The sequence below is a fragment of the Daphnia magna genome, linkage group LG2 (assembly GCF_020631705.1).
Source record: "Daphnia magna isolate NIES linkage group LG2, ASM2063170v1.1, whole genome shotgun sequence".
Taxonomy (NCBI): Eukaryota; Metazoa; Arthropoda; class Branchiopoda; order Diplostraca; family Daphniidae; genus Daphnia; species Daphnia magna.
The window spans coordinates 18,737,972-18,765,211 of NC_059183.1; the positions used below are offsets into that span (position 1 = coordinate 18,737,972).

At 42.4% G+C, this 27,240-nt stretch overlaps 2 protein-coding genes across 2 annotated transcripts; one reads left to right on the forward strand and one right to left on the reverse strand.

Annotated features, from left to right (window-relative positions):
- The first annotated feature begins 3,266 nt into the window (after positions 1 to 3,266).
- Positions 3,267 to 6,845, forward strand: LOC123470161. Its single transcript, XM_045169989.1, has 6 exons — positions 3,267 to 4,343; positions 4,407 to 4,747; positions 4,818 to 4,925; positions 5,002 to 5,229; positions 5,326 to 5,922; positions 5,984 to 6,845. Exons 4-6 carry the CDS (start codon positions 5,160 to 5,162, stop codon positions 6,820 to 6,822), a joined length of 1,506 nt encoding a protein of 501 aa, XP_045025924.1. The 5' UTR covers positions 3,267 to 4,343; positions 4,407 to 4,747; positions 4,818 to 4,925; positions 5,002 to 5,159; the 3' UTR covers positions 6,823 to 6,845.
- Positions 6,846 to 9,376: 2,531 nt separating this feature from the next.
- On the reverse strand, positions 9,377 to 26,967 carry LOC116917134. Its single transcript, XM_045169987.1, is given in 7 exon segments — positions 9,377 to 11,752; positions 16,262 to 16,430; positions 16,612 to 16,782; positions 16,784 to 17,064; positions 17,066 to 18,569; positions 18,792 to 19,064; positions 26,575 to 26,967. Coding segments are annotated over 6 exon segments (2,556 nt in total). The 5' UTR covers positions 19,016 to 19,064; positions 26,575 to 26,967; the 3' UTR covers positions 9,377 to 11,545.
- Between the last annotated feature and the right edge of the window lie 273 nt (positions 26,968 to 27,240).

Consider the following 27,240-nt stretch of genomic DNA (forward strand, 5'->3'; position numbering starts at 1 on the left):
CAATGCGAGCAAAACAAACAAGTAAACAAAACAAACAAACTATGGCACAAATAAACACACGGTTGTAGAGAGAGACGTTACACGCTCCGATGCGGGCATCTCCAGAGAGAGATGGTCATTCGTGTGGCTCCATGTAATGTTTTGCTCCATTTTCTGCGTGTCAGTCGTTGCATCTCTTCATCCTTTTTTTGTTTTTCTTTATTTTTTTTTTTTTTGTATTTTTGTTCTGGTATTGCCGCTCGATTTTATACAACTTGCACCGTCGTTAAACATTTGAATCGTTCAAGCTGATCGGTTACATAGAAAGAGCAAAAAGAAAAGGTCGTGAATGCAACGAAATGCCGAACGTTGGATGACGACAGTCGAGCCCTAGTCGTCAATTTTCCATTTAAAAAACAAAAGAATGTCCTCGATGTCCTATAAAAGAGTGGAGCCATTTGCATGCCAGCCGAGAATGCTTACTTATTAATACTTCAATAAAAATTCTCCCTCAAAGCCTCTTGATGCCAAAGATTTGAAGGATTCATTTCTGTCTTTATTATCGTACCACTCAAAAGCCTCGATGAATAATTTCTGATGAACGTCATCGTCAAACGCCAAACCGTTGCGAATGTTTACGACCTGAGGGGGATCAAGGCATTATGACGCAACATGGAAATGCAGTATACTGTATATAGATATGTATACTTTACAGCCGTTACCACAAGACCGACGATGGATCGATGCAGCCGTGCGAATGCACTTTACATTGTTCGGCAGAAAAGAGGAGAAACGAGAGTCACGTTCGCCTTATTTCGAATGCAGAAATTCACCTTCGCCGTTGATTGTATCACGCCGCTTGCGACATTGTTTCAACACTAATGATTCTTGACTGTTTGAAGCAGACGATGCGACACACTTATACCGATCAGGTCATCAACTGCCTATGACAGCGCGTCGGAGATTACATTATCCGTATAGAGAGCCAATTCATTTGGTCGCCATGTCTTGATCTGTTCTGTCTTTTATATGAAGCAGTCTATATACTTTGTCGTGAAATTCGATTGCTATACCACCAACTTCTCTATAGTTTATATTATCCTTGGCCAAGGAAACCAAAAAGAAATTGGCATGCCCTCAGTCATCGCTTTAAAAAAAAATAAAACGTTAAGTGAACACACCGAGGCCGAATAAATTTCTTTAAAAAACAAAAAGGGGCAAAAGACGAACGTTTGTTTTGTTTTTTTCATTTCCGAGTGGCTGATGGCCGTTTGCCAAACGAGAAAAAAAAAAAGTCACTATACTATGCATAGAGTTTATTTGTATTTAGACGTGCACCATGTATATACAGTATGTATGTACATAATCAATCACTATGGCAATCGAATGACGTTCTGTTCGGCAAAAGAAAAGGGCCACACACACACACACACGCTGCATTGCTCTTGCTGTTTGACTTGCACGCCACGCAATAAAGTTTTCTTCTAAAGTCGTTACATGCTGCGCGCTAAAGTTGACCGTATATTCGTATAGAAAACAACATGCACTACACGAAGGTAATGGATCATGGCGCTATAACATTTTCATGACCACATATATCGCCATTTATTTTAAAAATATGCATCTAAAGTCTAACGACTTGATGTACAGTATTATATCCTATAGCTCATATATAGTATATAATACGTCTTCGGTGCTGGTGCAAGAGAAAATGACCAACAGGGAAGGATCGACAAGACGAAGGAGGAGGAGGAGGATGGGTTGTCGGAGATGCACACACCCGCAATGCAGTTCGCTCGAGTCCAGGCCAGCCAACTCTCCACTTAACGTTGATTATCTTGACTGTTGGTCTTTAAACTTCTTGATTGGCAATTGCTCTCCGGTTGGAGTGTGTGTCTAAATTATTCTTACATAACCACACAATGTCGGTGCTGGCATATAGACTTTAGGCAATTGAATGCAGCTATATTGACCAAAAGTTTAGACCAAGTCAAGGACATTAGTCTGTATATACAGTTGACTCTTTTAAAAGAATGGCTCTGTAATTTCAAGCTTTATTATCAGTGGCTTCATTTTTGTTTCATTTAAAAAATAATAAATATCCAACGGTGACAGCGACATTGTCCCAATAAAATATTAAAAAAAACAAAAACAAAAAATGAACAATATTTCATTTCCATTTTTTCCAGTTTGTGTAACAGCCGAATGGAAATAGAGCACTGCACGAGGCTGTGTTTATGCTGATATGCATGCTTCGTTACATTGTCGTCTACACGACTCTCCTTATATAGCTGCTGGCCTGTCTATATGGGCTTTGCGTGATAAAACTTTTCAATACGTCTCCCTCTGGTCCGTTAAACTTTAGAGCTGCACCAAGTAACGCGCTCTATGTGAACAGCAAAGATCAAAGAAGAAAATCAACATTTTTTTCCCTTTTGTTGTTGTTGCCGGCCGTTGTGCGTGAGAGTGGATATATAGGGTGCCAATGTCGGGGGTGTCTTGAACAATCGTACATAGATGCCTGTCGTGTGTACTGGTGGTTGATACCAAGGGGTTCGACACTCAAAAAAGGACTAGAAAATGAAAAAATTTGATGCGCGGGAATCAGTTCTACAAATAAAAGAGAAGAAAAAGATGCTTGAAACGCCCCAATATGATATAGTCCAAATGAGAAAAAAAGGGGAAGTGGCGACTAAAAATTTATTTTTCGTCACTTTGAGAAGTAAGAGGTAAAAAAGTGAAAAAAAATTGAAAAAAGTGAAAAAAATGAATCTTTTCGGAAAAAAAGTAGAATTTTCGCATATTTGGTTTGTTTCAGTTGAATGTAGACTACTTTGTCGTGCGGTTCTGAACACCTGTATCTGCGATCTAGTGCCAAGAGTGACGAAAATGGGGGAAAACTGTGTTTTTTCTATTCTGCATACAGAATTTGACATAAATGTTACCCCAAAAATCAAGTGCATATTATTAAAGCTCGGTTATAGTTCTTTTCGTACTTTGGCTCGAATAAATCCCGATTGTGCTGAATTAGAACATTTTGTAAGAACAATCCTTGCTGATGTAGATTACGTTGCTGACTTACCCGAAGCTGAGAAAGTCAGCATTTTTGGAGAAATGTTTGCAAAAATTCCTTCGAAGTTTAGTTTTATGCCAGGAGAAAAAGCTTTAATTGCTGATGTTGTTGACACTGCTCAAAAATAATAACAGCGCGAAGTCAAGAAAACTTTTCCTATGACATTTTACCGTCATCAGGACGCAAAAGAAAGAGAGTGTCTACCTTCAGTTCATCAGAGTCAGGGAGAAAAAAAATAACAGTGCTGATGGCTTGGCTGATATGCCTGTGAATGGAGGATTACAAGAAGTTAGCCCTACTAATGTTCTTCCCATAGATTCTGTGATGCGAGTCGTAAGTCGTGCTGCAAATGTTTCAGAAGGCCAAAGTGATATGACAAACGTTACGTTAGAAGGAACACTTGAAGAAACACAAAATACTACACGCGTGATAAGACGAAAGGGAAAATCGTTACAGGAATACTTATTCAATTGGATTTCAAAAAGCAAACTTCGTGATACGTGGGATTTACCGTCTATTAAATGGACGATTGACAATCATGAAAGCGAACAGCCTAAAATTACTTGTTCTACGTGTAAAATAGCGCCGTTTAACGTAAATGGTGACAAACATGTCGGCTGGAAATTTTCTGCTTATGTGAATCACATCAATAATTTCCACAAAAGGAAGCACGGTCATGATGCTACAAGTCATGGGGCAACCCCAGGAACCAGTGGTCAAAGTAATCAAGCCCAAATTTCACAATCACAACCTAATAGACTTTGCTCCGGAGCATCTTCATCAGAAACTGTCGGGTCGGAACCTTCTAACTTGCCTTCTAATGAGAGCCAGGTTTTCAGTAACGGACAGCAGTAGTGAGTCGTACTCTGTCCAGAAAACGCAATCAAAAGACTCAAGCTCAAGAAGAACATTGCTTCAACGCTTGAACATTCAAGCTAGCGTTCAAATTAAAAAAAACCTGGTGGATATCGTTACGACAAGGATATTGGACTATTACATTTTGCCATGTACAGTTATATTCAGGGTGGTCGTAAATTTTATGAAGTGTTAAGTGCTAATTTTGAAGGAATATTTCCTAGTTGCAGAACTATTGAGAGAAAATTATCCTCGTTTCACAAATCAGTACCCGAAGGAGAAGTAAATGTTGCGTTACTTAAAGAAATTTTGGATAAACATAGACTGCCACCAGTCGTTTCCATTGCGGAAGACGGAACAGCCATCGTCGGACAGAGAGAATACGATAAAAGGACAAACAGAGTCATTGGATTTAGTCTTCCGCTGCGATGCAATGGTATTAATTTTCTGTTCTTTTCTATGTATTATGAATGTTTTCATTAAAACTAAATATTCGCAGGATTTCCCGATTCGCTAGCTTCTTCTGTCAGGACCGCCGAGGATATTGTTAATTTATTCGAAAAATATGAACGTGCAGCTGTGGTTATCACTGTTATGGCGCAAACCATGGATGAGCAAATCCCGGCTATCCGGATTGCTTCTTTCTGTTCAAACAACAGATTTACGGCAGACGATGTTAAGCACAGGGCTAATTATATTGAAGCCGAACTAAACAAGTTGGGAATCCGAATGCTTACATATTCCGCAGACGGAGACAGTAGAGAAATGAAAATGATGCGCCAAGTTTTGAATTTAGGTGCGCTTCCCCCCGTCTCTCACGACAAAAAAAAGGCAGAAGCGGTACGGTATATAAGTAGTTATTTTAAGAAAAGTAAAATAATGTGATGGCAAGTATTTTCTCTTTATGCAGCACAACAAATAGCTGACGAAACGGGTTGGCTACTGAAACGACAATGGGATTTTTTCGCCGCCGATGTAATAAACAGTGCAGTGCCAGTACAAGACACAGTTCACATAGGTACAATTCCGAACGCCGAACATTTTCTTAGTATTTATAATGCAGACGGAGCTTATTTTCAATTGTTCGCATACAGGCGCAAAATTTCGAACGCGGTTACTGAAAAGAGACCGAGCTACATTTCTCACAATAGGTAAAGGGATTGCTTCGGTGTCTGACCTTGAACAACTCTTAACAGAAGTTACCAAAGGGCAGCACCACTTAAAAAATGGTGATCTAAATTTGCACGACAAAATGAATTACGATGCTGTAAGAAGACTGTGTGACCCTTGTGTCACTGATATTCTGTGCGACAAAGTAGCAGGTATAACTTTTTTATAAAATCATAGTTAGAAAATAGAAAATTGTGAATGGTCTGACGTCAACTATATATCTTGTTGTATGTATATTATTTCATCAGGTTCAGAAGTAACGTGCTTCTATCTTAAGCTAATGAGACTAATAACAGCAAGTTATTTGGATAAAAGCTTATCACCACTAGACAGAATATATGGAATATGGTATTCTTGTCTCGCTTTACGGTATTGGCGACATTGGCTTCAAGAAAACGGATACAAACTAGATATTAATTTCATCACCCTCAACGCGTACATGTGTGTTGAGATAAATGCCCACTCCTTAGTCCTCATATCAAGGAGACTAAGAGAGAATGGAACTCCTCATCTGTTTCGGCCGTGGCATTTTGGGAGTCAGAGCTGCGAATCTTTTTTTCGACTTGTCCGGTCGTTGACTTCAACAGAATCGACCCAAGTAAATTTAAGTGGAAAAGGTTTTTTCAGTCGTAGCGAGAGAGCGGATGCCGCAAACCAACTTCTGGGAGAAGGAGAAAACGATGGAGTTTATTTCCCGAGGTTTACTCATGCTTTTGAAGACCAGAGCCAAGACGATGGCAAAAATATTTCTTTCAATCTTCCTTCTCATTTACCCTCCGATGAGGAAATCGAACGTATAATTCGCAAGGCCATGGTAGATGTTGACCATCAGTTTCAATTATTAGGTAAAAAAATTCTCGAGACAATAAAACATTTTGTAATATTCTTATATGATTGGATTTTTAGGTGTGAAAATGAGAGGAAAAAAGAAATTTATGTTCAATCAAGAACTAGTTCAACGAATCAATGTGTCTCGAAAAGATAAGGAACACCCTGCAGCATTGATTGATAGCAACTTGCTGTTGGAGTTGGATGACTCCGGTGCAGAAGAAACAGCGGTCGAGGAAAACGTCCAGCCATGTCCTGACGCGGGTGATGAATATGACATAGATGTACTGAAGTCTCTTGGAATGGCCCAGCTAAGAGATTTTTCTCATTTGGTTTCTCGCCAGCTTGAGTCTAGCGCTTTTGCTAGTATCATTTGTAATAATGGATCGCAAATTGTCGTTAAAAAAAGCGCGGTCGTGTGGTTTTGTGAAAATTCAGTTCGGCGATTAAGCAATGATCGCACTTTACGAGTCATGCAGTTGGCAAATTTTTCCGAAAGAAGAAAATTAAAAATAACTTCTGTTTCAACTCGAAAAGTTGTACAAATTGGAGACTGGTGTCTTTTTCGGAATTTGGAAGGGAATGGTTTTTTTTTGGGGCGAGTTCTCTCTTTTGCATACTTTAACAGCACTAAAAAATCTATTTCCATGTTTGAATGGATAGTTGATCAAAAAGACCATGAGGTTGGGGTACTCTGCATATGGTATAAACTAGATATAAATCAATCTATATTTTCGGGAAAATTAATCGAAGTACATGTCCATCATGGTTTTCACCCTTGTGTTTCGTATATTTGTAGTTGTCCTTCTCCAACATTTACGTTTGATGCCCAAGGTTCAAAACAATTGTTTTTTACCAATGCAACAGTTAACCAACTATCAAATTTTCTCAAGGACATGACATTATCAAGGGACTAAATAAACTATTCCGACTCACTACACTTCAGCTGGTCTCTTATTTTAAAACAAAAAAATTAGAAAAGTGAAAAATAGGGGGAAAAGCGAAAAAAAGTAAAAATGGAGAATAAAAAGTTATTTTCCACTTTTTGGGGAAGAAGCTGGGAATTTGGAAGACAAAAAGTGGTTATGGAAATTTTTGGAGGCAAGAAAACAATAAGAAAATCTGGTAAAAGAGGGAGGAAAAAACCGTTTCGCGCGTTTTTATATTTTTTTTAGGGACATGCGTGTGGGTATTTTTTGAGTGTCGAACCCCTTGGTTGATACTGATGTGGCATTTTTTCCTTGACAAAGACGTAGAAGTGGAATGACAGTGATGCGTTCGCTTGGCTAGAGATCCGTCTTGTGCACAGATGTCGGACGTAAATGTATATATATAGTCGTCACGTATAGACGCAGTGCGATGTGAGAGGGCGGTAACCCTATCTATAGAATAACTCTGTTTGGTGATTGCTAAATCAAAATCAAAAATAGAAAAACGAGAAACGAGATCGAAAATGTTTTCCCCTTCGACACAGTTGAACAATTATATTTCATTTTGAGGCTATATAAAGCATCACGATGCCGTCAGTGGATGTCTCCGCCTTCCGCTGTTGGGATGGTGTCGAAGCGAATCAATCGAATCGGAAGAGAGTTTTCGCAATTTTCCGCCATCACTTGGAAAAGCATCAGAAATAACCGCAACAGCCGGAGCGTTCTCGCTGCAGCAAGGCTTTTCCTGCACATCAAACGATTTATCTACCTCGTCGATTCTATATATATTCGATACGGCAGCCACCCTTCAGACGGAGCCAAAGAAACTCGATCATTATGTTTCTTGATCGTCATCGCGTTGCACGTCCATCACTTTATCGGCCAGCGGAATGTTGCCATTGTATAATTGGAACACAACTATATACGCATCCACTCGCTCGATCAACATTCAGTTTCAACGCATAAGAAAAGATGTAACGCTATAAGCTGTAAAGAGCTGTTTGACGATATCATAGAAATCGTATACACCGTCTGCTCCGATTTCTATTGTGGATCGAGTTGAATTTGACGAGGAATCGGTTGCTAAACGAGTGTCTGAAAATCCAGGCCAAAAAGGATTTAGCGCACAGACGTCACAAGACCCTGAAGGGCGTTTTTCTTTACGCACATCGTGTGAACGTTTGGGACCGTGGTTCGCCCGTAGATTCCGAAACGCCCACCCCAAAGACGTCACACCATAATCTTGACGGTGTGTGCGCGTAACAGCACCGTACTCATTCAATCATTTTCAATTGTTTTCGAGTTTCTCAGAATTGATTTAAATTAAAAGCGAAAAATGTCATTAGCCTATATACCTAATTGCTAAACGGCTTTTGACGCCAGATCGTTAGGTCCCTTCACACGTTCTACCATAATATCTATTCAAACAAAACGTCTTCTTTTTTGGATACACCGACTCGTTCGAATGTTTACGAATCCCAAAGTCAGTTCTTAGTTGGAATAAAAACACGTCATTAATTCGACTTGCTTATATGCCATGTAATTTACTAATGAACGTCAGCTGCCTGAAACTTGTCCTGGTACAAAACGTTTGTCTCCTTTAACGTTGAAATATTCGTGGAATTTATTAATTTTTCGTTCATCATTACTCGTTTCTGACGGTGTAGACAATCAAGTCAATTGACGACTTGCTGTGCGTTATTTTTTTTTAAAAGGACGCCCTTGTTGCATGTGACAACGTTTACATTTTAGAATGAGCCAACCACGGTGCACAATATTCAGTCCCTTTAAATATGTAAAGCGCCAACGATTACGACGCAATAAATGTATTGCGTATAGCTTCCGATTAGTGGTATATACACACGAAGACGTAAAGTAGGCAAAGGGCTGATGTTCTTAACTATATAGAGACAAATAATACAAACGAGGATGGAAAAGCATTAAAAAAAAAGAGGTCCAACTCTATGGAGCGCAGTAGATCAAAACGTATCATTTCAAGTAGCCGTCACTGCCGTCAGTTACACGTTGTACATACATGCATCAGTGCTAAAGTTACAATAAGCCCCAATACATTATACCGTCCGGGAGTCCCGTGCTGCATCGCCCTTGCCCTTGTTGTCCTGTTGTGTACAGTTCCACTGGGACCAACTCTCCACGACCTCCCCCCCTATTTTAAATGACATGTATACAGCAGCACGTTGGCTGCCGTGTGTGTACACACTATATAGTCTATTGGCTGAACGTTGGAAGGTGAACATCAGCCCTAGCGATTTTTGGCTTTCCATTACATCGTCTATTCTTTATAGGATACGACACGCTTGCCCTGGAATACTTGATTCACAGCAGTTATATACACAGCACGTTTCACCATGAGAAACACGGATTTTATATAAGTCTCCTTGCGGACCCGTCGCTTCACATAGGCAAAATAAATCCGCTAGGGGGATTTCAAGGAAACGATGATGCCGTGTAAAAGAGAAGCAAAAATGGATGCAGCCGCGTATATATACACGTTAAGGTGATGACGAACGAGATGAAAAGGCAAACGAAAAAGACCATGTATTGAATAACAGATATACACGCAGCGCATATAAGCCAAATGTGGGTCACACGTTTAGAAATAAAGAAACAAAAACAAACAAACAAGGCAATTGCTGACCATGCGACTGCCAATCGAAACCGTCAACCAGTTTTCCCGGTGGTATACCAGACAAGGAACAATACTGTGAATAACAAGCCCGACTATTTCAAACGTCGAGCGGCGTATAGGCCCCAAATCAAATAATCATAACATTTAGGAGAAGCGCAGTGGATAATAGCAGCATCAACGGTGTAACACAATTCGTTGTTTCCATCACGAAACGACGATTTTGAATTTCGCGCACACATTTCGGTTATTGGCAAATCAATTTCGAAATGTCTTTCCGACGACAACAAGAGAAAAATATTTTTTTTAAAAAAGGAACTTACTTTAGGAAAAATACTTCAAAAAGAAAGGGATAAAAAGAAAGAGAGAGAGAGAGGAAAGAAGGATATCGTGCCATGTTGGCGGCAGCGGAACCGAACTCGTCGAGTTCAATCAAGTTACGCCATCTAATATGCTGATGGATGAAGACGAGCTTTCGGCAACTTTAATCACAAATCGAAAGCTGCTGCACGGCAAATGATGTTGCTGATGCACAATCTTCTCCCTTTTTTTTTTATTCTTCCCTTTCTTTCATTTTTTTTATTATCGTGTCTCTTCATTTTAAGATATAAATAGGAAAGAGAGGGAATCGTTTTGGCTCGATGCGAGCTCCAACTCTTTCCTCGCCTATGCTGGCTTTAACTATCCTTTTTGTTTTTTTGTTTTGTTTTTTTCTGGGGGGTTCTTTCATCGTCATAGTTGCTCAACTCATCAGTCTTCTTCTGATGCTCTCTCTCTCTATCTATACATTGTCTGTGACACGTAAAACTTGTGCGAGCCCAGCAAAGAAACAAAAGAAATGGAGGATACACTTCAATCTGGAGGGCGTGTTATACAATCGAATTCAAAGACAATAATCAAGTGCTGTGTGCCGAGAGCAACTACAGATAAACAGATATCTTTGACTGCGTGCTGCATGTGAACCGTTGGCGGCTATTCACCGTGTTGCTCTTTGCCAAATAATATAAGAAATACACAATAAATAGAAAGAAATGGTGTCGACTCTATTCACAGACGCTCGTCGTCGACTCGACATCCCCCCCTCGTTTTTATCGCGCACTTTGTTCGTTGCAAAGTGGTTAACTATTTGCGACGATGCAAATTTGACGCAACAGAGAAAGGCCATCGTCTTCAAATTCCCGCTCTTCTTTTTTTTTTCTTTTTCTATTATTATTCCATTTCCAACTTCTCGGCGTCGTCTTGACAACTCGCTTCCTTGACGCTTCTTCCGGGAAAGCATGCGTCACTCGAGTGAAATGGAATCAGTCAAAGGCGATGCGAATAAGAAAAAAAAAGGAAAGGCACACATTGTTAACAACTTGTACAAAATGGTCAGGGCTGCGGCAAGACACACGCCAACGAACTTGCCTTCTCTACGCATATCTTTTTTTTTCAAAGATTTGGTTTTTTTTTTAGACATTTTTGCTTCTCCCTGCATACGCGGCACTAAACAGCCAATGGGAAACGAGGAGGGGTTCTATATATGTAAAGAAAGAAATGCTCGTACAATATGCATGAACGGTTCTCTACAAGCGTTCCTCTTATTCCCCATGCAACAAAAAGAAAACATTTAAAGACTACAAAAGTTGTCGATTTTTTTTCATGTTTTATCTGGAAAATGCATTTCGTCTTCTCCTCTGGGGGGGATAGACCTTGACTTTATTGGCCTTTTTTTTAATTTATTCCATCCTCTTTTCTTTCAACAAAAAAAACGACTGCTCGGACGGATGTGACCCGATCTATACACAAAAAGTCGACTCTTTCCTTACCTTACCTACCGTACGTATGTAAAATGGAGGAAATGGGATGAATGCACTTGACGCACCGATCAACTATTGACTGTCAAAATCGGTGGGTTCCTCTGTTCAATTTGCATCCGCAATTAGGCAGGAGCGAATTGTGAATGCTGTTTCATGAAATGGATGCAAAAAAGCTGGAAATGTCCATCACCAGATTTTAAAAAAGAGCGCGATTGTTTAAAAGCCACTGCAAGGCGACAAGGATGAAGTGCGCATCGGCCATTCTTCAAACAGGACCGAGGGATCCGAAAATCATTTGTCCTTGCGACAGGTAGAGAGAAATGACGATGACGACGATGACCAGGACGACGAGGCAAAGCAGAAGGAGAAGGCAGCAGCAAAGTCGACGACGTAGTTTATGGCTATCGGAGCGACGTTGAAGCAGAGCCTCTTCGACGCCATCCAGAGTGAAGTCCACGCACATGGACCTTTCCTGCTTTCCATTCATGGAAGGAAACAAATGAATAAACCTTTAATCAGAATATACTACAGGTATCGTAAAGCAGAATTTACATCGTTGGTTGGCCGCATTCAAACCAACACATCCAAGCCCCCACAACCCCCCAAAAAAGCTCAACACGCAACGTTTCATTTGCTCCGTCAGCTTGAACCACGTCGTGAAATTTATACAATATAGGAGAACGCTGGTTCACCAGCAGTTGAGACTCGAGGCTATTTGCATTATTGCTGACGATATTTGAGCTATATATTGATTCTACACACATCAGTACAAGTCAACTGTTTCTCTTTGTCTCTCTCTCTCCCTCTATACCAGTCTAATTCTATATGCGCAGCTCTAGAGCAGCTTAGAATCAACGTACTCTGTCCAGGGTTACACCCACCGCCCATCACCTTGTACTTATTTATGTATAAGTCGGTAGAAAGCGCAGAGAAATAAGAGCTTTGAGCTTAAGACACAGCAACGTATGGAGCTGCACCAGTGGCTGGGGGCCAAAGCTCTAATCCGATCGAACAGCGAAGACAGCGCCTGAGTAGGTCATTTGGAGCTTCAACTTTGATTGCGGATGCGTGTTCTGATAGCACAGGCAGCCATATTAATGGATTCATCATCACCCCCACTCTCTTATTTGGCCCTATTTATTGAATCAATTTTTTCTATTTTGCTAATAAACGTCACCCTTTTATTTATTTATTTTTTAATTATTATTAGCGATTTACGACCGTAATTAGATTTCTTCTTTTCAATTTAAATTGAATTTTCTCAAAGTGATATACGGAAGAGTATATTATAGTCCCTTTTTTGTTTGCGTGCGGATGCTTGAGTGATGCAACGACCGATCCAGTCCCGTTACGCCATGTCACAAAGTCTATAGTGCAGATTTAACACAAGTTGACATCCACCTAGATGGTTTGCGTCAAGATTTGCGAGACTCTTTGAGGCAGCGTGACGGGTATCACGTGAATCTGACAGTTCCACCCAACAGGATAATATACAGGAAAAGCCAGGGTGACCATAAGGGAACCAGACGTCACATCCTGTTGATTTTGAAACTTTTATTTTTTTGTTTTCATTTCTTTTTGACACCGTACGCGCATTGGGGAATAACGCAACAAAAAATACAAAAAATAAAAAAAGTCGACTTCCCAGATGGCCATTCATCGATTAGGAGCCATTCAGGGAATCAAGTTTTGTACAGGTCGATATATACACAAGTCGTGCAAAACACAAAGTTTCAGTATAGACGACGACCAGTGATGATTCATCGATGGAATCGACAGACGCTGTAACTTTGGATGAGGCGAACAATGGAACAAGCAAAGCATAGTCTTTTTTCTTTTTTCCTATCGTGTTTCCTTTTTTTTCGATGTGTGCAATGTACGTCAGACGCCGGAAACGGACATCAGACAGTACACAGAGTCACAGAAGGCGACTTGATAAGTTGATTGCAAGACGTCTTTTCTTATTATTATTATTCTAGTTTGCCTCCATTTTCAGGGAAAGACGGCAGTAAGGGGTTCGTGAACGAGACCGGCCAAAGCAACAACTGAAAATGACAAAAAATGAGAAGATTTGGTCAAGCGAATCGGCTCAAAGTCGCACGACGTTGCGATGCGTGGCCACCGCCGGCCGCCGCGCGCCTCATCCGACCAGAACGGACATTGTCAGTATTTAAAATAATGGAATATAAAAAGGAATATAACATTTTATTTTTAAATAAAATTTCTGCTGGCGTCGAGCTCAAAGAAAACTCGAGCGACGCAAACAACGGTGTCAATGTGCGCACCTCACTCATGAGGAACCAAGGACGAATACGGCTGGCAATGGACGTCATAAAACCAAAGCTCCCTCACATCATCATTTTTTTTTTGCTCTTTTTTATTCACAACATCTGCTCTGTTGTGAATCTCTTTGTCTCGAATTTTCTTTTACTGCTCGATATAATCATTTATTTTTTTGTTGTTTTTTTTCGTTTTTTTGAATTCCTTCCCAGGTGTGGCCTTCGATTTGATCATTCACGGACATGAAATTCGAGTTGGATGACGATGGAAATTTCCAATTCTGGCGTCGACATTAGGTGACGCTACGTAATAACGATAATTAGAGCACACTATACTTTGAACTAGTTTTCCATTTGAAACGGAGAGAGCGAGACAAAACGGTCGTTGAATACAGGGCTGTGTAACTGCGCGTGTCCTCACCATTCACGGTCACCAGAAATTAAAATTGGTTGGCCAGAAATATGCGGATGGAGAAACAAACATTTTTCAAATTTGGGTTCCCGAAAAAGAAACAAAACCTCAAAGGTCCGCCTTCCGTGTCCGGCCTGCGGTCAGCCTCAGCAACTCGTTTTCTTTTTTCTTTTTTTTTATCTTTTTAGGGACGCATGGCTGATTACGCCAACACCTGTCTACTCTTCACTTTATTTCGTTTTTTTTTTTTAGATGTTTCTAGTGGTGGTAATGTTTGTTTATTACATTCCAAGAAAAGCCACTTGCCTTTTCAAGTGACATCCGGCCAGTCTTCCCTTTTCTCAATTTACCAACTTCGTGTACTATTTGTTCAAAGAAACAAAAGATAACTGTCAATTCCAGTGAGTTTCACTTTCACCCAAACTCGCCGCTTTTATTCCAACGTCAACTTCTTCCCAGCGCATGCTGTTCACTATTCTCAAGCAAAAAAAAACAAACGACGGAAGCTAAGAAAATAAACCTGCCAATCGAACACGTTGAAAGTCTCGTCTTCAAAAACTGAAAGTGGGGAGGTGTCAGAGGCCGCCGATCACCTCCCAATAGATGGCGGCCAGCTATACGCACACAACAGGCAATCACGTCCTACGTGACGCTTTTGCAAGCCAATAATAAGTGCAATCAAGGTCAACTCTAAAGAGTTATTTAAAGGCGATTTTCTTCTGTCAACATCTTTGCAAAAGAAAGAAATGAAAATCATTATTTAGTGCCATCAGCGGGACGAACGCGAGGGGGAAAACGACACACGAGTGTACAGCGTTGAGTAAACACGACACTATAAAGCGGATAAGATGAGCGGGTGCGATGAAGTGAAGCCGACGAGAACCGATTTTCGGCTAGTGCTCTGCAAAGTGTCACTATACCCCGTGTCTACTGGAAACAAGAGAAAAATCTCAAAAGTCTATACCGAAGAAGAAGGACAAAAGCCAAGGAAAAAGATGAAGAGAAGGAGAACAAACGAGACGATAACTCGACGTCTGGCTGATGTCAGGACTAGATGACACCTCGTTATAACCGTATAGTATATATATAGAACGCAGTTATGAAATAATAGGCAGAACGCATGGCGAGAGCTTGTCCCCAGCCGAAGATGCTGCGCTTCCAGCATGTAGTTAAAGAAGTGGGTGCAGATAATAATAGGACAGCCAGGATGAGGAACGAATACAAGAGCGCAATTGTATATATCTAAGGAGAAAAAAAGGAGCCAAAATATCTAAGAAAATAAGAGCGCAGAGATGAAGAAGATGAGTGAGATGTTGGTTGGCTGTCGCACCAATTACAGCCAGTGAGAAAGAGCTGACAATCCGAAGATTTAGTCGATCGTAACGCAACCGAACGCAACCCGAGAGGCGTCGAGTAATTCATCAACTGCGATTGTGTTATCGTCTTGCCGTTTATTAAATGCGACGAGGTTCGACGGCTGGATATAAAATCAAATCTAAACGAACGTAACCAGGAGATGGGGAAAGAAAACAAAATCAAATACAAAAAATACAAAAAAACGGAGGGACAGTGCACTGAAATTGATCGATGGCCAACGGCTTTTGTACTTTGCAACAATAAGCGGACGGGGCGAGAAAAAACTCATCTTCGCCAAGTATAGCTCTTAGGTTCACATGCCTGTCAAGAGCAATTCAATCTGCAACGTTTTTTTCCTACAGTATATTATCTACTAGACTTTCTTCCAAAAATGTACTATTTTCACCCGGCCGCTATACTCTTTGATTCCCTCTCTCTCTTTTTCTCTCTTGAATCCTTCTCAACGCAACAAGGGATAGGCTTCATCAGAGAGGACGAACGAAAGGGATGGGGGGGAAAATGGATCATTTATCCATTGTCCATGGCCCATGGCCACCTTACAAAGGAGCCATCGTCGGCCGCACAAAACCTCGAGAAAATCAATCCACCCGCTAGTTGGTTCGATCGATGCTGGCCGTGTCGTGCAGAAGAAAAAAAGGGGGGAAAATAAAAAGAAAAACATCGATAAGATGCCATAACAAGATACGGGTGCATGAGCACACGTACTGCGAAGAAGAAGAGGAAAAAAGAAAAGATTTGGCAACGAGAAGCCACGCCTTTTATTGTTATGAAAGCGGATGGGAAACTGCACGGTCGGTCGGACGCAGATGGCCAGTGAGTTTAGTGGCAATGAAAGTGAGCAAAATATCACACACGCCCACCCAAAAAAAAACAAAAAGACGGGGACGAGTGAGAATCTGAACTCGTAACTTACTGGACAGGCGGCGCCGTAATTCGGATGCAACTGTAAATTGTTGTAAGGATCCAATCGGATGGCGGCGGCCGACGGTCGACCCGTCGAAGAAGAACTCGCTCTCGTTGTGCTGGCCTCTTGTTGATGGTAGTGCTCCCATGTGGACACTTTCTGGCCTCCGTCGTTGGCACTGCGAAACGAACGTCAAACGGAAACACAACAAAGCAAAAACGAATGAGAAAAAAGGGGGATCGTGAGGCGACGCCAGACGGCCAAAGAAAAAAACAAAAATGAGACACATTGTCCAATCAGTGATGGCAGTGGAAAACAATCTTGCCGAACAGGCTACACATTATATACTGTCTAATTACTTGCGATTGTAGTTGTCTAATTGCGCTTGCAGATTGTACGAGTAATAGCCGGCCAGGCGGCCTGAACGTGCGTCCGCGTTGACCGACGGGGCCGGTTGCTGCTGGTAGCGGTGCGGCAAATAATGCGGATTGAGCTTCAACTCTTCGATGATGTCCGGGCAGCGATGGGCATGTTTTGTCCTTCTCGCTGGCGGTGGTGCTGCCCGACATACTCGCGACGCTGCTGCTGCTGCTGGCGCTTCCGGTGGAGATGGTCGATTTGGTGGACTGCTCGTTGTCAACCGTGTCGGCTGAGAAGGTGACCCGCCTCGATCCGGATCCGGACGAACGAGACGACGAATTAGAAAGTCGATCGTGTTCAAATGGATCGGCGTAGTTGGTCTGACGAGCGTACGGCATGCACATCCGGTTGGGTGTCACGCCGACGAGGACTTCATTATCGTCGCTAGTAGCAGTTCGGCTCTTCGGTGATTGTCGTCGGATGATAGGTGCCGGCCAAATAGGAGAACGGGGACGCGCCAGGGCAAAGTTGGCCGCCGTTGATTCTCCTGTCGTTGATCGTCATCTGCGGCTGCTGATGGCCGACGCAGAAATTGACGTCGCCATTCTCGGGGACGTAGAGCTGATCGAGTCTGCGGTTGAAAAGCGACGCCGCCGCCGCCGCATCGTCGTCGTCGCTTTCGGTCAACAATTGACGACGCGAATGCTTGTCCCATCGTTCCTTCATCATGGAAATGCGTCGCGCGATCGAACTGCCCATCGTGGCCGAGTCGTCCTCGTTTTTGCTGGACGATTTGCTGGATGATTTGCTGGACGAGCTGGCCGGATAGGAGGTGTAGGCTTCGGGCGTCGATCCACCGCACGAAGGCTGGGATGCGTCGCTGTTCTTGTTACTCAAGGCCCGCGACACGGTGGCCACCAGCCGACTTTGGCTCATCGTCTGACTCAGTTGGCCGATTTCCGATAACTCGGCTGGCGTCATCCGGATTTGAATGCGGCAAAGCTCTTCCTTGTTGCATTGCTGCCCGTTAGGACGGGCTGAAGAATCTGAGGCCGTATCGTCGTCTGTCGATTGGCCGTCATAGCTGGTCATGACGAGAAGCGAGTGGGTGACGATGGAATCAAGGCCACGATCTTCATCGTCAGCAGAGGCCACTCGGCCGGCGGCGTCCGCCCTTTCGTCAGTCGGCGCAGCGATCAGAATTTGCGTCACGTAGTTCTCGTTTTGTTGGACGATGGCTGAGGTGGCGGCTTGATGGCAGCCACGACGGCCGCCAATGGCTGCGCTGACGCTCTTGGACGGCCACACCGGATGCGGTACGCTCCTGTGACAAGTGGACGGATGATCGTTGCTGATGGGAGGCTGTTGGCCGTGCTCGTCCCACTCGTCGACAACGGCCATCGGTCTCTGCTTGGACGCTTCATCGGTTCCGGTGCTGCTCGGCTTGTTGTTGTTGGCGCCCGCCACCGATGCCGGCATGCGGATGCTGGTGACATACAGCGAGTCCTGATGCAGCAGATTGGCTTTTCCGATTCGCCGCGGTATCGGTCCGGCAGCTGCGATCACATCCGCCGTCGCTTTCTTCGACGCGGCCGATCGATCCAGTCGCGGCCCTAAGACGAACTGACGTCGGTAATCACTGGCGGCACTCGACTCGACCGAGTTTTGCTGGTAGTGACGACGCTGATTGTCCACTAGGTGACGCTGCTGCTGCTGCTCTTGTTGGCTACTTTGGTTGATGACTTGATGCTTGGGATGAGGCGCGCTGCTGCCGCTGATCTTGGGCCGGCGTTTGTCCGCATCGGCAGCGCTTTCGTAACCCGACGAGCTGGGCGTTTGGCATTGTTCGCTCCGGTTTGACGAGCGACTGTCATCCATCAGCCGTTTGTCACCTTCGCTTAACTTATTGGTCGCCATCGTGTCTTTGGTTGGCGAGTCGACAAATAGCGGGTTCATCCTGTAACACAACGGCCGTTCGTTATCTCCTGAACAATCTGATTCTCTGCTGGGGACGCGTGGCTGCGATCGATGCACAACCAACGCCCAACAAACACACACATTTTCTCTCAGATGTATTACGTACTATATAGTAGATACTATATACTATATACTATGTAACAATCAACACTACAGTTACCTATACAGATGCGCTTATTCAGATGCGCTTATTCAGCATTACCTGGTAACCGAGTAGATTTGCTCCGGTTCAGATTGTCGTCTCAGCGCCGCCGCCGATTTCCTAGTGCGTTTCGTATCCGAGAGGATGGTGTTGACGTTAAGGGTCGCCAGGGGATCGTCCGTAAGCCAAGCAACCGGCCGATTGTCAATGGTATTCGATGTCTTATTAGACCTAGACGCAGTCGGGGGATCGTTCCCCTTTGGTGCTGCAATCCACTTGAGCATGGCGTCCGTCCTTTGATGACTGTCGACTCACAACGGCAGGGCTTAAACCCTACGATAAGCAAAATGAGTTGCAATCAAACAAGGATAAACCAACAATGTCAGGGACGTTGTTTTTTCTTCTGCGGCAACACAATTGAAAGTCAATCATGCACGAAACACGAAATTAATTACAAGGGGTGAAATTGATGTTTTTCCTTTTTTCCCCTTTCAAAAAGGGTGTTTGCTTTTTTAAAAAAAAAAACTATAAATTATATGTATTCATACAGTTTTCGGTCAACTCGTAATAACACTCTGACGTGCAAAGAATCAAAGTAAAAAGAGGTTTGTCGTGAATAATCCTCGTTTATCCGGTGCACAATCAAGTACGTTGGTCTTTCACATTTCTTTAATAAGAAAACTCGTATTCTTCTGAGCTGCACGTGTTGACTCTATGCCATCAGATAATATTTCGGTATCATATTATAGTATAGATTCGGAATGATTCGAGTACATTAGATGTAGCCTATTGTTATTAGATCTGGTTTCAACCTTCTTGCCTTAAGCAAAACTACATTCTTGCAGTCGGTTCTAACCTTCAACGTATCAAGCTCACAGATATACAGTATAGTCTAACTATATGCTGCAGGTTGATTTGAGGAAAGAAGATGAACAAGATCTTCGCATTCCTTGATTCCATCCGATGGAATAAACTGCAGCAAACTTGGCCGGATGCAAGCCAATCAGTAAAACAAGTCCGGAAACCGTCATCGGTCGAGAAATGGCTACAACTGCGACTCGAATCCCAATTGGAATTCCTCGTCAACACAACCACACCCAATCTAATATGGTAGTACATGAATAGAGTTCACGTATATTAGAGAGGGATGAAATAGGAGAGAGAGAGAGAGAGAGAAAATGCTGCTGCCTCACATTCCTTATTTAGACGTCGTTGAGAAACGTCGAACGACGCGATTGAATTTCTAGCGATTCTCATCTCGTCTCTCGTTCTCTGTAGAATGCCCCGTCGTGTATAGCAGCAGGGAAACATAAACCCTATAGACGCTCATTCTTTTCAGATGATTGCATTCCGAATGGACGGTGAAATGATAAAGACGTGGAATTCGCCGTCTCGCAGTCTGCGTTTCTATGGCCACTGGTTGATGTGTTGCCAAGTCTTGCAGGCGAGACGCGCACAGCGGAAGGCAACAGGCATTTTCAAAATCAATAGACGAGAACATTGGCCAACCATTGCATTTATCCTGTTCGTCTACAGCTCGAATTCACTTTCACGCAAGAGTTGCTTTGTCCTTAATCTGCTAGACCCTTTCCTTTCGTTGTCGACCATCTCGCTGTGTTGACGCCATCATCAACTCTGGCTGATAACATAATCAAGCCAGCTGCTACCTATAGCTGCCACCTCAACCCGACAAGACAAAAGGCGCTGTATATTTTACGCGGAAACGAGTGGAACATGGAGCGAAAAGGTGTGTGCAATAAGCGCACCTTTTGTTTTCCCCTGTGTGTATACAGTGTGGTACCGGTACCCCACTGTATACCCGGTCCGGTCAGTCGCTAAAAGAAGAAGAGACACCCCTTTTGCCAGCTGCTTCCTACACCCTAAGGCCATACCTCTTGTTATGGTAGACACCAACTTCACCTGTAGATGCATAGCTGAGTATTATTAGTGTGTGCAGTCTGCCTGTCTATATGGTTAGAGTGCGCACAATATAATTTGGCCGCTTCCTTTCTCTCACAAACCTCTATCCATCCTCCCTGACCCATTCCACGCTCATCCCTAGTAGTCGTCGTCGTCGTCTCTTTCTGGTTAGACTTATTCTTTAAGTCGACCTACTTTTTTTTCCTTCTTTTTTCCCTTTCAATTGTGTTGTCTTGTTCAGTTATCCCAGAACTTACTACCTTTCTCTTGTAGGCCAAAAACTTGTACTTCCTCTCATTGTTTTTTCTTTTCTTTTCTTCTTCTTCCTAACTGTTTGTGATTGATGCCAGTCTCAGTAAATGCATGCACGACAACTGATTCTCCAGCAAAAATAGTCTGCCACTCTATAATCCGTGGAACTAATTAAAAAAAGTAATTGAATAAAAAGTTTTGTTTGCGATGGTTTAAGTATCGGTGGGGGTGACAACAGCCAAACTCTCGAATGTTCGGCAGACGATACATTCCGATGTGCTTTTCTTTACACGTTTCTCACGCCTGTTGACGTCACTGCTGTACAGGTGTGTTTGGAGGTATATGGTGTGCCATTGATCATGTCCGCTGTTTGAATCAGTTTGAAGCAGTTCTCAACCAGGGCGACATCAAGGAGCCGTGAAAGGTAATATATGACATGCACGGCAGACTTATGCTCTCCTTTGCACGGCTGCTGATCTAATCTCGCACGCGAAAATGGTTTCAAAGTCTACGGTAAGTTGTTCTACATTGCCACCATTTCAATTGCTGTGTCGTTCATCGCGGGACTGTATCGCCAAGAAATCAACTCTGAAACGCGCTGGCCGGCACCGAATTAAAGTCTAGCTGCTTCAACAAGCTGATTATTTTTTAAAATCAAGTTGTTTTTGCACATTGTTGACAGCAAAAACCATAAAAATGGGGACTTTTTCTTATGACAAAACAGAGCAGATACACCGGTTTGGGGGCTCAAGAGAAAAGCACGCCGAGTATTTACGTATATAGTTTAGTGGAAGGGCAATCACGTGCAAGAACAAAGACAAATCTCTAGTATTAAAAATCCTTTGATGTCCCTTGTTGTAACCGTCGTGTTTACATTTGTTTTAGGTTTTTTTCTTTTTTTTCCCTTCTATATAAATGCCACTCGGTATCAATTAATCAACCAACTGTCCGCATTGTTCCGCAATCTTGACTTCCCGGAATGATATATGTATACACTCCGGCTGGACGCCATTCCGGCTCCTCGAGTCGTCGTTTCAACGTCACCATCTCGCACACAGTTTACTGTTTGGCTATTAAAAATCAAATTTGAACAAGACTTACCTTCATTCTCTCTATAGCGTATTTCCAATAAGGTATTGTAATAATCCAGGACTTTGGTGAGTCAAACTATTATTTCTTTTTTTTTTTTTCTAAAAGTCAGCCAGCACGAGATTGAAAGAATAATCCACCGGTGGGCGAACAAACAACTTCTGCTCGCACATCCAAATAAAACCCCCAATTATATAGCGGACATCACTGGGCCGGAAAGGCAGACTCCTGCGGCTATGTGGTAAGCGGAAGAGAGGGAGGAGGGGGTGCTATAGTTGTGTGCAGACGAAACGTAGAGACCCGACTGATGTTGTCGACTATATTCACCCGGCTGGTTATAGAAGAAGAAATATATTTAAAAAAAAAAAAGAAAAAACACACCGGACCTTTTTTCTTGAAAAGAAGTAAACAACAAAAAGAGAGGCGGCTGTGTGATTGGTCAGCCCTTGAGCCCGGCCTTAAAGTCTTCCTCTTAATATTCGTGGGCGGAACAGGTGGTTTTTGAGGAAGTTCTTCGTGGAAAGTAGGTTCCCCCGCTGATGGTATTGTCTTTTTCGTTTTTTTTTTTTTTCGCTCGTTTCCCTTTTCCACCTTCCCTTTCCTTCACCCCCAACCCCCTTTTTCTGGATATCGCAACGTGAGCGCGGCTCTCTTTTATAGCAAATCAACACAATCAAGTTTTCCCATCTTTGTTATAGCGAGACGATCGAACAAACGAATCACACAAATCAATGTATATATATACGTATATATAATGCAGGCGATTGTGTTTGCAATTAAATGGAGTGGAACAACAGTCTGATATTGGGCGGGCTGATAGCAACAACTTTGATCCGGTACCTTGAGCCAAAGGTGAACTTTATTATCTTTGACTCCCTTTCGCTTTTCTTTTTTGACATCAAAACATCAAATCTCATTAAAGGGTTCCCTAAAGTCTAGAGAGGATTTACTCCCTTGCCCTCTTTCTACGTTTCCTCAAGAGGGGGGGACCAACTTTTTGAATACGAACATTAAAGAACTAAGGGATCGGCTAAAGTTATACAATACAATTAGACTGCATGAGAGACTATACAACACGATGGATATATAGACAATAGAAACTTGCCAATAATCATGTGATAGACACTGACTCTGTATATTCTACGAAAGATGGTTACCGTGGTTTCCTTATTGTCGTCCTAATCATCAGTTATCAGATGTGCGACGTTGTTCTGTAAACGCTGCGTCAAATCGTCAATGCTAAACACTTTTGCTGCTGATGCATTATTGTCGATCGTTATCGTCAGTGCCGAGGTCCTTCCTGTTTGTTTGTTTGTGGTTCGCCTATATATATAATATAAACAATAACATCACACGAAGCTCGCCTTGCCCGTCAGTCTCTCACGCCAGGGAAGCGTTTTTTCTTTCTTTCGTGCTGGACAATCGTGAACGAAATTTGCGCCTCGAATTCTTCCCGCGCCATCGTTTTTGGGTTTGTTATTTTATCTCATTTTTCCTTCGGAAATGAACGAGTGGGGACGGTTAGACAAACGCGAGAACCAAGTCAAGATCGTCGTTTTCTGATTGTTTGGTCATTTTCAATTGTTCAAACGAAGCGGTGGCAACGCGTTTTGTTTTGTTTTTTTCAAGGTGCATCTGAGTTTCGAGTGTTGCGGTTCGGCCGTTTGACACGTAAACAGATGACATCACGTGTTACCGCCTTTTTGTAGCCTAATGCTAATCGATTTGGCATCAGCCTCGGTGTAAAATCGTAATTCAAGGTCCCACGCACGTTACGTCGTCAAGTTTAAAATAAAAAATACAACAAAAAAACCGCAAAAGGGGGAGGGGAGAAGCCCTTTTGGCAAAGACGACTAGGTCGTCTGATTGTCCACTAACACACTTTTTTATTTGCAGATGAAACAAATATTGTGCTTCGTTCAGAGTTAATGGCGTATTGAAGACCTTCGTGGCCGGCTCAATCGGCCTTACACAACGGTAGCCCGCACTATTATCTGAGGCCGAAACATCCAAATAATTAATAAATATGTACATAATGCAGCCCACAAGCTTATCGTTCGCTTCAGTTATTGTCACTTTAAATGCTCTCCGGTCTCTTTAGTGGGTTTTTCTTTTTCGGTCTACGTTATTCCTTTGCTTTGATGGAGATGATCGAAATGTATAATTGCTTCACGGATCTTAAACTATGAGTCATTCGGTGTGTACATTTTTTTTTTTTCATCAAATTATGTTTAACTGGGGTACAAACAATTCAACAATGTCTTCCAACTGAGGGCAGAAATTAGCGTTGGGCCACAAGCCTCCATCTATAACGACAAGTAAAGCACTCGTGTGTGACCATTGAGAATGCAAATGTGCGGAAGTAAAAAGAAAAAAACTAACAAAACAAAACAATACAACAAACATGGAATATAATTGAAAAAAATAAAAATAAAAATTTTTGGTTCTAAGATCCGGGATAGAGCGACAAATGGAATGACTATCCGTCCTTCGATGCTTTAGTTATCCAATTAGAAAGTAAACGAGCAATGAGACCGAGTAAATGATTTTTCTTTTTTTGTTGTTGTTCTGGCACTCGTTGTTGTTTCAAGCATTTAAAGCCAATCTATATATACTAATACATCCGTATATATCGCGCTAGACCTTTTGTTTCGCAACAATAAAAACTCGCAATAAAAAAACAAAAAGGCCAATAAAACATTTTCTTTTCAATGCCGACGTTTTAAGCTGTGCTGTTCTATATATCGTCGACCCTACAATTGATTGTGCTTGCCATTTGATCAGAGCCGGCAGCTACCGGTGCCGATTGTTGCAATGAAATCGATCAATTCTTTATTCTTCTGCGTCTATATTGCATTTATCTTTTATGCGCACGAACAACAACACGATGTACACAACCGTCTGTCTTGTATCGCATGCGTAACAGCCGACTGATTTTACAGGGCAGGTGCAACTATACGAATAGCTATGCATATGGCGGTGAAGGTGATCGGTCGTGCATGGCTGAAGGCCACAGTGGCGACTTCACAATTTCTCCCCTTTCCTCCGATCTTCCTAAATAGTTTTGACAATCTAGTGCACAAAGTTGCTGTATATCTCTATTCCATCTATATATTTCTGCTGGATTGTGCAGCACATCCAGGGGCTGTAACAGTGACAGTAATAGAGACATTGTTCTACGAATTGGCACGGTAGGGACATTCGAATTTCAGACGATCACATTCAACTTTCAGATGCTGACGAGCGTGCTGTAAAAGAAGGAATGAATTTCGTTTCTCCAAAGTATTTCCACCTGATTAAAGATTTTGACTAACGCCGTCTCTATATTATCGTCATTCATTGCAGTGACTTGCATTCACTGTGCTGACAATTCTTGGCCGAAAAGAAAGAAAAATTCTGAAATTACAATTATACGCACTTCATTGTTAATTCTACTAAAACCGAAGTTATCTGCCAAAATCTTCAGGTCGTGACAGCACCGGATTGCACGAGCTACAATGAAAATTTCGGGATGGATGGGCTTTATCCATTTTTTCTAGTCGAAAATTCTATAATGACAAAGGGCCTGCTTTCATGTCTTGAGTCGTTGTGAAACTTTCTTTAGTTACGGATCTAACAAAAATGTCTTTGATCCTTGAGCGAGAGCTCCTGTCCTTCCAGCGCTGCTGTCGCGCAAGGATCTGAGCTTGACGCACTGCTTGAAAGTGAACGTCAATTCGCGATAGCGCAATCCAAATAAATCGCCAAAGGGACAATATCACAACTTTCAAGTTGCTTGATGACACCAAAAATACGTTTCCATTCGGAAAATGAAAATTTTGCGAACGGCTATTACAACAGCTTTCCAACCTGTGAAACACACGTACATATAGTAGACCTTAATAGCTTAATATAATTTTTGTTTTCTTCGCGAATTTTTGTATGCCAGTGAGGCGTCGCAAACCAACGGAAAAGCAATTGAACAACTCGAACAAGGAACGATGCATAAAAAAAGACAATCAATTGAAATATGTACTGTAGAGTTTCACTTTCACCCTCTCCTCGAGGCTCTTTTCTGTTTTCGTTTCCCTTTACACACCAAGAAAAGGTAAATGACGAGGAAACTACTCTTGCGTAACTAACTTGTATTTGAAACTCAACTGTGCTCGACCACAACGGGGAGAAAATGACAAAGTGAATACAAAACAAAAAGAAAAGCGACCCATAGTTTCTTCTCAAAACGACCATCGGCTTGTTGCAACGAACCAGTTTTCTATACAGTAGATCTACTACTCGCGCTGGCTATATAGATACCAGTTCATGCAACCTGTTCAAAAGCAAATGCGAAAGCAGCTAGAAGAACGGTCTCTGTATAAGGCTAACTAAAACAGAGGCCTCTATCGGCTATACAGCACCATCGCCATCGTTCAACAAAACAATGGCACCAGCTCTAGGTGGCGGAAATAGGCGATATCCTTCTCAAAATCTGATTTCCCTTTCATGTTTTGAGGCGACAAACGAAACTTTTCTTTTTCTCAAACATTTGTTCTTTTGGGGTAAGAAGAAGAAGGAGACTCCATAGGAAATGATTAGGGCAGCTTACCTTGATGTTATCGTTGGAACATGTTGAACGTGAATCACATAGTTTTAGCGCATTGACGAGTCAATGGAAGCAGATAATAGCTCCGAGTTTGAGAAAAAGGAAGGGTCAGTAATCCATGGACAAAGGTGTCCGTTTGCGGGATGGCACTCAGCAGGAGGAGGAAAGTTTTGACTCTGCCATTTCAGTCGAACAGATCTCGAAGACTGGATAACTCTAGCTATATCGAAAGGCTAGCAAGGCAACTAGATCAAACAGGAATGTTGTTCAAGGTATCAAACCCCATCATGCATGCACTCTTGCACAGAGCTATTATATAGTCAAGCACGATGAACGCCTAATGTTTTTCAAATGACCGCAAAAACGAACGACCCTGTACTACTACTGAATATACGAACCCAATGTCAACTATCGGCACTTTGCACACCAACGACATAGAAAAATGTGCGTTAAAAAACAGCTTATCAGACCGTTTCTCACTTGCAAAACGCCATAAAGTATAGGCTGACGACGTGTGCATTCACAAAACAGACGGCAAGGCAGCGAATTTGTTTAGCTTATCAACGATGGTAGACTATATAGACTGCTGGGCAATCTGGCGAGCCAGGTGGTGGCCGGAAACTAGTGCGTCTACAAACCGACTAAACAAACCCATGAGGGTTCAATGTA